This window comes from Lagenorhynchus albirostris, chromosome 5 (genome assembly GCF_949774975.1).
Source record: "Lagenorhynchus albirostris chromosome 5, mLagAlb1.1, whole genome shotgun sequence".
NCBI lineage: Eukaryota > Metazoa > Chordata > Mammalia > Artiodactyla > Delphinidae > Lagenorhynchus > Lagenorhynchus albirostris.
The window spans coordinates 77,506,913-77,522,052 of NC_083099.1; the positions used below are offsets into that span (position 1 = coordinate 77,506,913).

At 39.6% G+C, this 15,140-nt stretch overlaps 1 protein-coding gene across 1 annotated transcript in view; it reads right to left on the reverse strand.

Annotated features, from left to right (window-relative positions):
* Nucleotides 1–15,140, reverse strand: part of SLC49A4 (solute carrier family 49 member 4) — a 90,742-nt gene that overhangs the window by 54,979 nt on the left and 20,623 nt on the right. Inside the window, exon 3 of the mRNA XM_060150477.1 lies at nt 5,433–5,698. Coding sequence (XP_060006460.1) covers nt 5,433–5,698 — 266 coding nt within the window. The remainder of the gene's footprint in view (nt 1–5,432; nt 5,699–15,140) is intronic.

Sequence of the window (15,140 nt, forward strand, 5' to 3'; positions counted from 1 at the left end):
CAAGTCTACCTCAAGAGACAAGAAAAATCTCAAATAATCTCACATTACACCTAGAGTAACTAGAGAAAGAAGAACGAACAAAACCCAAAGTTAGCAGAAGGAAAGAAATCATGAAGATCAGAGCAGAAATAAATGAAATAGAAACAAAGAAAACAATAGCAAAGATCAATAAAACTAAATGCTGGTTCTTTGAGAAGATAAACAAAATTGATAAACCTTTAGCCAGACTCATCAAGAAAAAGAGGGAGAGGACTCAAATCAATAAAATTAGAAGTGAAGAAGGAGAAGTTACAACAGACACCACAGAAATACAAAGCATCCTAAGAGACTACTATGCCAATAAACTCTATGCCAATAAAATGGACAACCTGGAAGAAATGGACAAATTCTTAGAATGGTATAACCTTCCAATACTGAACAAGGAAGAAACAGAAACTATGAACAGACCAATCACAAGTAATGAAATTGCAACTGTGATTAAAAATCTTCCAACAAACAAAAGTCCAGGACCAGATGGCTTCACAGGTGAATTCTATCAAACATTTAGAGAAGAGCTAACACCCATCCTTCTCAAATTCTTCCAAAAAATTGCACAGGAAGGAACATTCCCAAACTAATTCTATGAGGCCACCATCACCCTGATACCAAAACCAGACAAAGATACTACAAAAAAAGAAAATGACACACCAGTATCACTGATGAATATAGATGCAAAAATTCTCAACAAAATACTAGCAAACAGAATCCAACAACACATTAAAAGGATAATACACCATGATCAAGTGGGATTTATCCCAGGGATGCAAGGATTCTTCAATATAAGCAAATCAGTGTGATACACCATATTAACAAATTGAAGAATAAAAACCATATTATCATTTCAATAGATGCAGAAAAAGCTTTTGACAAAATTCAACACCCATTTATGATAAAAACTCTCCAGAGGGCTTCCCTGGTGGCGCAGTGGTTGAGAGTCCGCCTGCCGATGCAGGGGACACGGGTTCGTGCCCCGGTCTGGGAAGATCCCACATGTCACGGAGCGGCTGGGCCTGTGAGCCATGGCCGCTGAGCCTGCGCGTCTGGAGCCTGTGCTCCGCAACGGGAGAGGCCACAACAGTGAGAGGCCCGCGTACCGCAAAAAAAAAAAAAAAAAAAACTCTCCAGAAAGTGGGCACAGAGGGAACCTACTTCAACATAGTAAAGGCCATATATGACAAACCCACAGCAAACATCATTCTCAATGGTGAAAAACTGAAAGCATTTCCTTTAATATCAGGAACAAGACAAGGATGTCCACTCTCACCACTATTATTCAACATAGTTTTGGAAGTCCTAGCCATGGCAATCAGAGAAGAAAAAGAAATAAAAGGAATACAAATTGGAAAAGAAGAAGTCAAACTGTCACTGTTTGCAGATGACATGATAGTATACACAGAGAATCCTAAAGATGCCACCAGAAAACTACTAGGGCCAATCAATGAATATGGTAAAGTTGCAGGATACAAAATTAATGCACAGAAATCTCTTGCATTCCTATACACTAATGATGAAAAATCTGAAAGAGAAATTAAGGAAACACTGCCATTTACCACTGCAACAAAAAGAATAAAATACCTAGGAATAAACCTACCTAGGGAGACAAAAGACCTGTATGCAGAAAACTATAAGACACTGATGAAAGAAATTAAAGGTGATACAAACAGTTGGAGAGATATACCATGTTCTTGGATTGGAAGAATCAATATTGTGAAAATGACTACACTACACAAAGCAATCTACAGATTCAATGCAATCCTTGTCAAATTACCAATGGCATTTTTTACAGAACTAGAAAAACAAATCTTAAAATTTGTATGGAAACACAAAAGACCCCGAATAGCCAAAGCAGTCTTGAGGGAAAGATATGGAGCTGGAGGAATCAGACTCCCTGACTTCAGATTATACTACAAAGCTACAGTAATCAAGACAATATGGTACTGGCACAAAAACAGAAACATAGATCAATGGAACAAGATAGAAAGCCCAGAGATAAACCCACGCACCTATGGTCACCTAATCTATGACAAAGGAGGCAAGGATATACAATGGAGAAAAGACAGCCTCTTCAATAAGTGGTGCTGGGAAAACTGGACAGCTACAGGTAAAAGAATGAAATTAGAACACTCCCTAACACCATACACAAAAATAAACTCGAAATGGATTAAAGACCTAAATGTAAGACTAGAAACTATAAAACTCTTAAAGGAAAACATAGGAAGAACACTCTTTGACATAACTCACAGCAACATCTTTTTTGATCCAACTCCTAGAGTAATAGAAATAAAAACAAAAATAAACAAATGGGACCTAATGAAACTTAAAAGCTTTTGCACAGCAAAGGAAACCATAAACAAGACGAAAAGACAACCCTCAGAATGGGAGAAAATATTTGCAAACGAATCAATGGACAAAGGATTAATCTCCAAAATTTATAAACAGCTCATGCAGCTCAATAGTAAAAAAACAAACAACCCAATCCAAAAATGGGCAGAAGATCTAAATAGACATTTCTCCAAAGAAGACATACAGATGGCCAAGGAGCACATGAAAAGCTGCTCAACATCGCTAATTATTAGAGAAATGCAAATCAAAACTACAATGAGGTATCACCTCACACGGATTAGAATAGGCATCATCAGAAAATCTACAAACAACAAATTCTGGAGTGGGTGTGGGGAAAAGGAACCCTCTTGCACAGTTGGTGGGAATGTAAATTGAATACAGCCACTATGGAGAACAGGATGGAAGTTCCTTAAAAACTAAAAATAGTTTTTAGACCATATGACCCAGCAATCCTACTACTGGGCATATATCCAAATAAAACCATAATTCAAAAAGACACATGCACCCCAATGTTCCCTGCAGCACTAGTTACAATAGCCAGGTCATGGAAGCAACCTAAATGCCCATCGACAGACGAATGGATTAAGAAGATGTGGTACATATATACAATGGAATATTACTCAGCCATAAAAAGGAACGAAATTGGGTCATTTGTTGAGATGTGGATGGATCTAGAGACTGTCATACAGAGTGAAGTAAGTCAGAAAGAGAAGAACAAATATCATATATTAACGCATATATGTGGAACCTAGAAAAATGGTACAGATGAACCGGTTTGCAGGGCAGAAATAGAGACACAGAAGTAGAGAACAAACGTATGGACACCAAGGGGGGTAAGCGGTGGCGCGGGGGGTGGGTGTGATGAATTGCGATATTGGGATTGACATGTATACACTGATGTGTATAAAATGGATGACTAATAAGAACCTGCTGTATAAAAAAATAAATGAAATTAAATTTTAAAAAAAAGTCATGCCTTTTCCTATATAATAAAGTGGGAGACTGAAGAGTAATGTAAGCAGAAAATACCAAATTTCCTGCGCATTCTGCAATAACATTGGGTCCCCAAAATAAAACAAAAAAAAAGAAAAGGAGTGAGCTGTATACAGGGGGTTAAATGCTTTATTTACTGCCACCACCTCTAATTTCACTTTTCTTCCCTCCAAATCCTACTGGGTTGGCCAAAATATTCGTTTGGGTTTCTCCATGTTCCAGAAAAACCCAAACGAACTTTTTGGCCAGACCAATGTTTTGAAATGTAAATTCCATTATAGAACTCTCTAGTGTAAAATTCTCCAGAGTGTGGCCTTTGCCTACAACATGATGAACTTCAAACCCTTTACTTCTGCTTAGAAGGCTTGTGTGGTATGGCTTACCTCTCTGGCTTCATCTATCACCACTCTCATCAGATCTAAGCTACTCTGGGTTTTCAGTTGCTTGAATGCAGCAGGCTCTCCCCGCCATTACTGGGCTTCTCCTCCATGGTTCTCTCTGTCTTTCTAATGTATTCTTCCTTCTGCCCATTATAGTTAGGTAACTCTCATCCATCAGGTTCCAACTTAGATGCTGCAACTCCAGGAAGCTCTACTTGACCACCAAAATCTGGTTAGGTGCTTCTCCTCTGAGCTCTCAAAGCAACTGTAGATATTTGGTTATAGCCCTTACCACCCTGTTTTACAACTGTTTGTCTGTATCCTTTGGGACACTGTAAGTTCTGTCTGGTCAGGAACCATGTTTACTTCAGTGCCTAGCACACTGACAGATACATAGGAGTTCAAAATATATTTGTTAAATTAATAAGTAAATACATGAACTAATATGAAGTACATCATAATCGGGTCCTTTATCTTTCCAGTCTCATTTTCTGCCACTTGCTACCTACACCCAAACACATATTTACATCATTCTAGTCACAGCAAATTACGTGCAGTTCCCTGGACATACTGAGCTCTCTCATACCTTCTCTGCCTTCTCACTTGCTGTTCCTTCTATAAGGAACCTTAATCCTCTTGAACATTCAGTCAAGCCTTCCCTGACTCCTCAACTTCTCCCCAAAGCCAAGTCACTTAGGCCTTCTAAGCTCTGTATATCCTTATTTGTATTATAATGATCTCATCAGTGATCTTACCAAATCCCAGTGCTTAGCAAGGTCCTTGATATATAGTAAACACTTATAAAAAGTTTTCTGAATGCAGAAGGAAATAATAAACAGGCACATGGGGAGAGAGGATATATATATATATATATATATATATATATATATATATATATTTTTTTTTTTTTTTTTTGCGGTACGCGGGCCTCTCACTGTTGTGGCCTCTCCCGTTGCGAAGCACAGGCTCCGGACGCGCAGGCTCAGCGGCCATGGCTCATGGGCCCAGCCGCTCTGTGGCATGTGGGATCCTCCCGGACCGGGGCACGAACCCGCATCCCCTGCATCGGCAGGCAGACTCTCAACCACTGCACCACCAGGGAAGCTCCAGAGGGGATATATTTAAGGAGATCTAAGAGTGGACTAGGGCTTGACTCTAGAAATAAAGAGAAAGGACCCAGGAGAATATTTTGAAAAGATCAACGTCCCTTATGAATAGACTAAACATACAGAGAGTAGGAAATGAAAAGGATAAATCATGGGTGATCCAGGTTTATAAGGTTAGAGAACACGGCCAATGACAGGGAGACTGCAAGGGAGACAATGGGCTTAACACCTACCAACAGATGCTTAACAAATATTTATCGTGGATCATGATGTGCAGCTTTTTATACTGATATCTAGAAAATACACCACAGTGCTTAACTGTATGGACAGGAAGAGCAAAGTTAAGAAATAACCTTACATGTAGCAATAATACATTTTAAACTTCATAACTTCCAAGAAAGGGTCAGTTTTAAATAGGCATCTCCTTATTACATGAAAGGAAAGCACATATATGAATATGTATGGATTAGTCCTCTACTTCATAAGAAGTGATCTGGTATACAAAAAGTAGAGTGAAGATGATGGGGATAAAAGACAAAACATAACAGGAAGAAAATAAACTTCAAAATACCTGCATATAATACAGTCTCTATGCGATCTTTAATGTGGGCCCTGCTATTCTCTGAAGCAAGAAGAGGCGCCGTCCCATTGGGAGCTGGAACAACAAGTGGTCCAACTAAAAATGCACATGCTCCCCCAAGATAACTGAGCATTGATGCAATAGCTGTGGCAGTGGCCCGCTCGTCTGCAGAGAACCACGTTGTGGAGAGGAATGGAGCTGCGTTCATTACAGTCGGACCTGCCAATCCATTTAACAGCTGTCCTGCATGGATTAGTCTGCAATCAAACAAATTAAAAGGCTGTGAGGTAGCTGAGACAGGAATCTTCTAGACAAAGAGAAGTTAGCCACACTGCAGTTAACTATGGCAATAAGAATACATATCTGTAAAGACTATGACACACCTGAAATGTAAAGTATGGTGACTCTCTGTGAGGGAGATAAAATACAGCAATAGTCACCCCTTATTCATTTCACAAATATTTACCAAAGCCTCTGATTCGTGTCACATTCCAAACTAAATACTTCCAATAACTTGTTTCATTTGTTATCACAACACTACGTGGAAGCCATTATTATCCCCATTTATTGAGATATGAAAGCTTTGGCTTGGAAAGATAAAGAAACTCGCCCAAGTGCTAACAGGCAAGCTAAGATTTAGACCCAGGTTTGACTCCCAAATCCATACTCTGTTAGACTGCCGCTCACAGAGACCTAGTAAGTGCCGCCAGCCCTACAAATAACACAGTTCGCTGAGCTCAACATTCCACACCTACTCTGTGCCAGGTGATGGAAATACAAAAAAGAAAGTAATCATTACAGAATCTTCTAATGGAAGAGGAATCAGAGGATCTAGTCTGCACCTAACTAGTTGAATGGCCCTGGGTAATATGTCTTTGTAGGATTCCATTCCTTCTCCTCTAAAATGATGAGATTAGTTTAAATTGAATATTCATGCCTCGAGCATTTGTTAGGTTAAGGTACTATAAACACAGATCACTAGGTCCCTTCCAGTCCCAATCCTCTGACCATGACTTTAATTGTAAGGGTTAGTGAAAAGTAGTTTCTTGCTTCCATTCCAGTTGTTCTCGTGCTCATCCTTCCTCACTATTCTATTCAGTGCTCTATCCTGTTCCCTGCTGAACACGGAACGTGAAAACCCTTTTCCCACATTTCTTCCTCTACCCCCAAAATATACATTCACATTCAAGAGTAGCCTTGAAGGAGAAAAGAAGCCAGAAGTCCAAAAAGCACAGACAAGAATGTGGAACCTAGAAAAATGGTACAGATGAACCGGTTTGCAGGGCAGAAATAGAGACACAGAAGTAGAGAACAAACGTATGGACACCAAGGGGGTAAGCGGTGGCAGACAAGAATGGGAAGTGAGTCAACCTCTTCTACCCTGGAGGTAGAGGAAAGGGAAGGAACAGTGTATGTGACATACACATGATACTAACTACTTTTTCTTTCTGTTCCTTTTGCTTTTCAGTCACCATGTGGGTGCCAAATCCTCTTTTTAACAAGTACCACCTTAAGCTACTTAGAAAAAGTTTTTCAAATGTACAAGGAAATAATAAACAGGCATGTGAGGAGAGGTAGGGCCCTAATGTAGAAGCATAAGTGAGTGGGAAGTGAAACATGTGAATTACATCTGCTCAAATCTTTGTATATGTTGGAAAAGTTATTCGAAGGCAAAATGGCTTCAAGCATCGTTAATATTACTAAATTAAGAAAACCAAAGACATTTAAAATTTTTCTTGCGTAAGGGGGAAGTATTTTCTAGATGACAAACACAATGAAACTGCTTATAAACCAAATACCTCCTCCAAATGCCAGAGGGTCCCCAGCTGTCACACAGAAATTTCATCATAGAAGTATTCTTGAAACACTGTCATTAAGTGGTTTTAATCATGACTCGTGATGGTACAATAATCAAACGACACATGACGGCTCATAAAGGTAACTGCTTTGACATTTAACACCTTTAATGAGGTATTCCTGAAAGACTCATCTCATCTAGAAGGAGAAGGGTTGGAATGAGTAAGATTTATTATGCCTCAAAATGTTAAGCGTAGAAGGAGAACATGGAAGAAACGACCTATTAAAAAAAAAAAACCTTGATAAAACAGTATGAATCCTGAAAACTAAGGTATAAAACTCATATCATTGCCATGGCTTAACTCTTTGCTACTTCTCAGTGAAATCACGAATAGACTATTTTCCAAGGAGCAAACATAAGTCATAGAACACGTGAGCTTGAGATAAGGTAAGGACCATCCAAGTCCAGTTTACTCAATTCTCAGATCAGAATATTTCTCACTATAACATGTATACCTGCTAACGTAAGTATCCAGAGCACGTATAGTACTAGGGACATTACAGATGGCTACTAAGTCTAAAAGGTCACCGAACTTGGAAGGCCAATCTAAAACATGAATTATCAAAGTGAAAAATCATAGGGAAAAACAAGCTGTTTTGGCGTTTCAAAATTATTCTAATTTAAATAAGTAAGTGCTTTTTTGCATTAAAGTCATCATAAATAAATGCACTCCTCATAAATGAGCTCAGTAGGAGAACTGGGACCTACAGGATTTTGAGTTACCCTCTGAATTCATGGGAAACCTGGCAGGGAAATCCAGTGCCTGCTCTTCCCAGAATCTTTAAATTTTCCAGATCTTAGTTCTGCTCCTTCTTGCACCTATATCTTAGAGTCCCTCAGGGCCTGACACTTACTAAGTGGTTATAAGCACTGCCGTCTGGTAACCATGGCATAACACCAATCTGTAATATAAAGATTTTCACGTTTGCCTGACACTGGTTTCCGTCACCTACCATTAACTTACCCTATTTTTCATCTTGTTTATGTTCTCCTTTGCTGTACAAAAGCTTTTAAGTTTCATTAGGTCCCATTTTTGATTTTTGATTTTATTTCCATTTCTCTAGGAGGTGGGTCATAAAGGATCTTGCTGTGATTTATGTCATAGAGTTGTCTGCCTATGTTTTCCTCTAAGAGTTTGATAGTGTCTGGCCTTACATTTAGGTCTTTAATCCATTTTGAGTTTATTTTTGTGTATGGTGTTAGGGAGTGTTCTAATTTCATTCTTTTACATGTAGCTGTCCAGTTTTCCCAGCACCACTTATTGAAGAGGCTATCTTTTCTCCATTGTATATTCTTGCCTCCTTTATCAAAAATAAGGTGACCATATGTGCGTGGGTTTATCTCTGGGCTTTCTATCCTGTTCCATTGAGCTATATTTCTGTTTTTGTGCCAGTACCATACTGTCTTGATTACTGTAGATTTGTAGTATAGTCTGAATGGGAGAAAATATTTGCAAGTGAAGCAACTGACAAAGGATTAATCTCCAAAATTTACAAGCAGCTCAATATCAAAACAAACAAACAACCCAATCCAAAAATGGGCAGAAGACCTAAATAGACATTTCTCCAAAGAAGATATACAGATTGCCAACAAACATATGAAAGGATGCTCAACATTACTAATCATTAGAGAAATGCAAATCAAAACTACAATGAGGTATCACCTCACACCAGTCAGAATGGCCATCATCAAAATATCTACAAACAATAAATGCTGGAGAGGGTGTGGAGAAAAGGGAACCCTCTTGCACTGTTGGTGGGAATGTAAATTGATACAGCCACTATGGGGAACAGTATGGCGGTTCCTTAGAAAACTAAAAGTAGAACTACCAAAAAAAAAAAAAAAAAAAAAAAAGAACTACCATACGACCCAGCAATCCCACTACTGGGCATATACCCTGAGAAAACCATAATTCAAAAAGAGGCATGTGGGCTTCCCTGGTGGCACAGTGGTTGAGAGTCCGCCTGCTGATGCAGGGGACACGGGTTCGTGCCCCGGTCCGGGAAGATCCCACATGCCGCAGAGCGGCTGGGCCCGTGAGCCATGGCCGCTGAGCCTGCGCGTCTGGAGCCTGTGCTCCGCAACGGGAGAGGCCACAACAGTGAGAGGCCCACGTACCGCAAAAAAAAAAAAAAAAAAAAAAAGAGTCATGTACCACAGCGTTTATTGCAGCTCTAGTGACAACAGCCAGGAGATGGAAGCAACCTAAGTGTCCATCAACAGATGAATGGATAAAGAAGATGTGGCACATATATCCAATGGAATATTACTCAGCCATAAAAAGAAACAAAACTGAGTTATTTGTAGTGAAGTGGATGGACCTAGAGTCTGTCATACAGAGTGAAGTAAGTCAGCAAGAGAAAAACAAATACCGTATGCTAATACATATATATGGAATCTAAAAAAAAAAAATGAAGAACCTAGGGGCAAGATGGGAATAAAGATGCAGACCTAGTAGAGAATGGACTTGAGGATATGGGGAGGGGGAAGGGTAAGCTGCAACGAAGTGAGAGAGTGGCATGGACATATATACACTAACAAACGTAAGGTAGATAGCTAGTGGGAAGTAGCCGCATAGCACAGGGAGATCAGCTCGGTGCTTTGTGACCACCTGGATGGGTGGGATAGGGAGGGTGGGAGCGAGGGAGACGCAAGAGGGAGGAGATATGGGAACATATGTATATGTATAACTGATTCACTTTGTTATAAAGCAGAAACTAACACACCATTGTAAAGCAATTATACTCCAATAAAGATGTTAAAAAAAATAAAAAGCCTTGGGAAAAAAAAAACTTACCCTATTTTATGAAATTAACTTGTTTGTAAAAATATATTTAAAAATAATTCAGTTATATATATAAAATCTTGTTTTCCCATTTAACAGTAATGCATAGAGGTTTTTTTTTTTTTCTGGAAAAGTACTGGCCCTAAGACATAATAAAATCATACAAACATTACCGTAAATTCTTTAAAATGACAATTAAGGAGAGGAAATAATTATAAATGGTTCAATACAAGTTGTATTATTTAATTCATTTAACAAAAAGGTACTGAGTATTCACTGTGTATTGGGTAGGCACTGTGATAGCAATGGGTACATGGGATTATAAAATTAAAAAGCTAAAGCTTTTTAAGTAGAGTAGTTGAAGAGTAACCTACCAGTACTCTATCAGGAATATAAAGAAAAATAAGGCAATAATTAGGCCTAAGCTTGTGGGGCCTGGGACAAGAGTACTAGTAGAGGTCCCTGCACACCCTCCTTCTCCGCTGACCTCTGGTTCTGATCTATAACATCAGGGGCTTCACATACATGCACATGAACCTTAAGGTCCAACTCCATCCAAGCTCCATCTATCCCCTTCCAAACACCTGCCCCTTAGCTACCCCTTGGGCCTAGGGAGCACACCCCAGGGATGCAGTTCACTCTTGGAAGAACAGACCTAGGAAAGAGGTATGTTGCAGGGATTGCTGGGGTCTTGTGTAGCTTGAAAGTGGTGATGGGCAGGGCAGACACATCTCTTCGGCTCTACAGACTCCTCACCCCATAAGGAATGGCAAAACTGAAGGAAAACCAGAGTGGAACACTCTTAGGCATGGAGTCCAGGACAAGGACCCGGTGGCACTACTGGCAACAACAGTGAGGTACAGAAGAGGGATGGTTTGGAGGGCTGTTAAGGTGGTATAATAGATATAGTTAAGTGAATGACTGGATATAAAGGGGGGTACCCATAACTGTAGAAATGTCCAATAAGTGGTTGACTACAGGTTGCAAGCTAAGGAAAGAGGTCTGAGATGAGAGATATACATTGGGTTTGGGGAACAAACTCTGGAGAATACCATCATTTAAATAGTCAGGGGAAGAGGAGTCTAGAAAGACAATTGAGAAGGAGTAATTATAGAGGCAGAAAACAAAATAAAACAGGAAAGACTGGTGTCATAGTAACTAAGGAGAGAAGGGTTTAGAGAAGATGAAAGTGAGGTACCAATAATTTCAGATCAAACAGAAAGAGGGTTTAACTGAAATGTAACCACTGGATTCGGCAACAAGGAGGTCTTGCATGATCTGAGCAGAAGCAGTTTCAGGAGACTGCTGAGGATGGAAGTTGGATACATGAGAAAATGGAAATTTACAATTAGACTATTCATTCTAATTGTTAAAAACAGATGCCAGAACAAAAATTAGGTATATGAACTTGACAGTATGAAAAGGAAAAACACCCAGCTTACATGAACAGTCTGAACTTAAAAGTCTCTCTGCCTTCACATGCTGAAAGATAAATGCAACTTGTTGTGATTGTCCTAATGCTTTTGAAGCACTCCTCAAGGAAGCTGGCTTTCAGAAACTCATACCGATTGATCTGGGCTGACTGTTAAAAACAACATGGACATATATACACTACCAAACGTAAAATAGATAGCTAGTGGGAAGCAGCTGCATAGCACAGGGAGATCAGCTCGGTGCTTTGTGACCACCTGGATGGGTGGGATAGGGAGGGTGGGAGCGAGGGAGACGCAAGAGGGAGGAGATATGGGAACATATGTATAACTGATTCACTTTGTTATAAAGCAGAAACTAACACACCATTGTAAAGCAATTATACTCCAATAAGGATGTAAAAATAAAAAAAACCAAAACAACAACAACACAGAACAACAAGAGGTGTGATTCACAACCTTCCGTTAAGTGAAGTAGATCACATAACTTAACGTTAATTCTTCTGTCATGATTACATGCTTCAGTTTTGTTTTGCAAGTAGCAGTTAAGTTCCTTGTGGGTAAGGACCACGGTTTCTAAACTCCCCAGAGTGCCTCCCAGGGTGCGAAGGCAGTGTGGATGCTCTCCAGGATCCAAGTACAGGGAAGTGGGGTCACCGAAACACACAACTAACCTGTGTTGTACAAACCTCACAAGGTTCCACCACATACATCACATCAGTTCCACTTGTAAATTTTAAAAAAGCTTCTATTCAGCAATACAAAAAACAAGGTGATTAATATTTGGGAAACAAAACTTTTAGAAAAAGAAAATGAGAGTGGTTAGAGCGAGGCCAAGGCTTTAGCACTGTCTCCAGCACAGTGCACCCGGGGAGGGCAGGCAGAAGTTAGCAGCATGAGGACGTAGTTTTGTCTCCTGGGCAAAAAGCTCTGTAGCAGAAAGGGAGCTCTCTGGAAGCTGACTAGTTAATTCAAGGGGTCTAACTCTTGCTTCCTTGCCTGAAACTTCATGCCTGATGAAGATGAGTATACTCGTATATTCACAGTTAGGAGACTGCAGGTGTCCTGACCTTTGCAGGTCAAGCCCTGACAGACGTGCCAAGGCGCAGGGGTGCTGCTCTCCTTCATCCCAGTCTCTTCTCACTGGTCCCTTAATTGACTCCCTCTCCTTGTCTCCCCCTCCCCACCCAACTTCCTTTTCTTCCCTTCTCCCTTGGGTCTTTTTTCTTTGTCCCTTTTTTTTTTCTCCTTACATAGCTTCTGCCTACTTCTGAGGCCTAGTTTACACTGTCCCCACAGGCCAGGTGGAAAATAGGGGAATTTCCCTTGTGGGCTGAGAAGAAGATTAGATCAGAGCTTTGGGAGTTTTTCCAGCATCAGCAGAACCAGATGGTAGAGACTAGGAAGTGGGAGCGGCCCACCGGTGTCGGTACTGCTGAGGCTGGCTGGCCCACGGCAGGCATGAGGACACCTAGCATGGCCTGGCCACATCTGCCCCGGCCCTGGGCACCTCAGCCCTCAATTGCTGCCCCTGCCCATGGAGAGGCCAAGGCTCAGGGGCACGTAGTGTGGCATTTCTGCACAGCTGCATTCCTTTCCTTATTATTCAATATACTATAGCTTTTCAAACAAATGCCAATAGCTAAAGTTCAAACTGAAGACCTGTAAGTTCATGTGTTTTCATGTACTTGACATTTTAGCTTGTATTTAATGATATTCTGGTATCCCAACCTTTTGCTTCCTGACATTCTGGAACAAATACCCATGATTCTTAAATTATTTTCTACTTAGAATAATACGATGTTTTAGAATTTGAATTTTTATAGTTGGAAGAGACTTCAAACCTCAGCTAGATAACCCACTCTCTTGATTTTATAGAAAAACCGAGTTCCAGAAAAGCTAATAATACATTTAAAATCACACTTATTTTATAACTTATTTATAACTTTCTTTTCTTCAAAAAGTATTTGTGAGGGGAGTTCCAAAGTCATATAACTAGCTAATGGCTAAGCCAGGACTAGAAATCAAAATTAAATGTGATTTCTCCAGTCCACAAATTTTTTTTTTTTTTTTTGCAGTATGCGGGCCTCTCACTGTTGTGGCCTCTCCCGCTGCGGAGCACAGGCTCCAGACGCACAGGTCCAGCGGCCATGGCTCACGGGCCCAGCCGCTCCGCAGCCCGTGTGATCCTCCCGGACCGGGGCACGAACCCGTGTCCCCTGTATCGGCAGGCGGACTCTCAACCACTGAGACACCAGGGAAGCCCCCTTTTTGTTTAAGTTTAATTTTTTTTAATACAGCAGGTTCTTATTAGCTATTTATTTATTTATTTATGGCTGCATTGGGTCTTTGTTGCTCCACATGGGCTTTCTCTAGTTGTGGTGAGTAGGCGTTACTCTTTGTGGCGGTGTACGGGCTGGCATATTTTTATTCTATGCAGAGATGTACTTTATAAACCTTTATTATGACTAGCACTGGGGATAACATTAGAGAGTTGGCTTTTTAGAAGCTGAGCAGGTATTTCCTCAGTGTAAATCCAGCATTCTTAACTTAAATTCTATGTATTTTTAATGAGAAATGATTTAGAATAAGAATACTTATCTCTAACACTCAATATGCCAATGGTTCACAAGCTTCCTCCCAATTCCCCATTCCTAATCATCCTGCATGAGAATAAACTCATGTGTTACAGGATTTCCTGGATATTGAAAATGGTCTAAAGTGCTAGAAGTAGTTTTCCTTTATTTAGCCCAAAAAGGCAATAAAAAGGGTCAGAGATGCTGTGAATTAATTACAGGAAAAAGGAAGTTAGGAAGGGAGAAACAGACTGAAATGGTGAAAAGGAATGAGCTTTCTAAAGATTTTTACCATAGCCTCAGTTTTCTTTTATGAAAATCTATTTCCCTTTTGTATCCTTTGATAATTTTGGCCAATTATGATCCAATTAAAAATATCTACTGCATATCTACTATGGTCAAGGTACCTACAGCAGACACTAAAAGGAATATAAAGATAAGAACTATAGTCTTGGCCTAAAGAAGCTTATAATAATAACATATCAAGTACAGTTACAGAAAGTTCATTAAAAAACACAGTGAAAAGAATATTGGGTTAGATATCAAAAGACTCAGCTTCTAGACTTATCTAAATTTATTAACTGTATAATCTTTGGTGAATCACTTATTCTCTTTCATTTCAATTTCCCCAAAGGTACTTTATCTCACAGGATTTTTATTAAGGCCAAATACGATAATCTCTCAGCAAAGCTCGGGAGAAAAATGGACTTAGTCCTGGTCTGAGAGAGACCTACCTCCCCCCATTTTGTCTCATAACGTTTTTTTTGTCTCATAACTTTTATTTTGTCCTCTTAGTTTAAAAGTATTTTATATATATATATTCGTAGTAGAAAAGAAGTGCACAGAGAAGAAAAAGTCCATAAATTCAATGATTCAGTAACTCATATAACCATTCCTAATATTTTGCTTTTTCAGTCTTCTTTTCTTTCAGTTTTTTTTTTTCCAATGCATCTCTCAATCAAGACAGGCACAGGTAATCATAGATATCAAATTGAATATACAGTTTTATGCACTAAATCATTTTAACTTTATAGTGTATAATAAGCATTT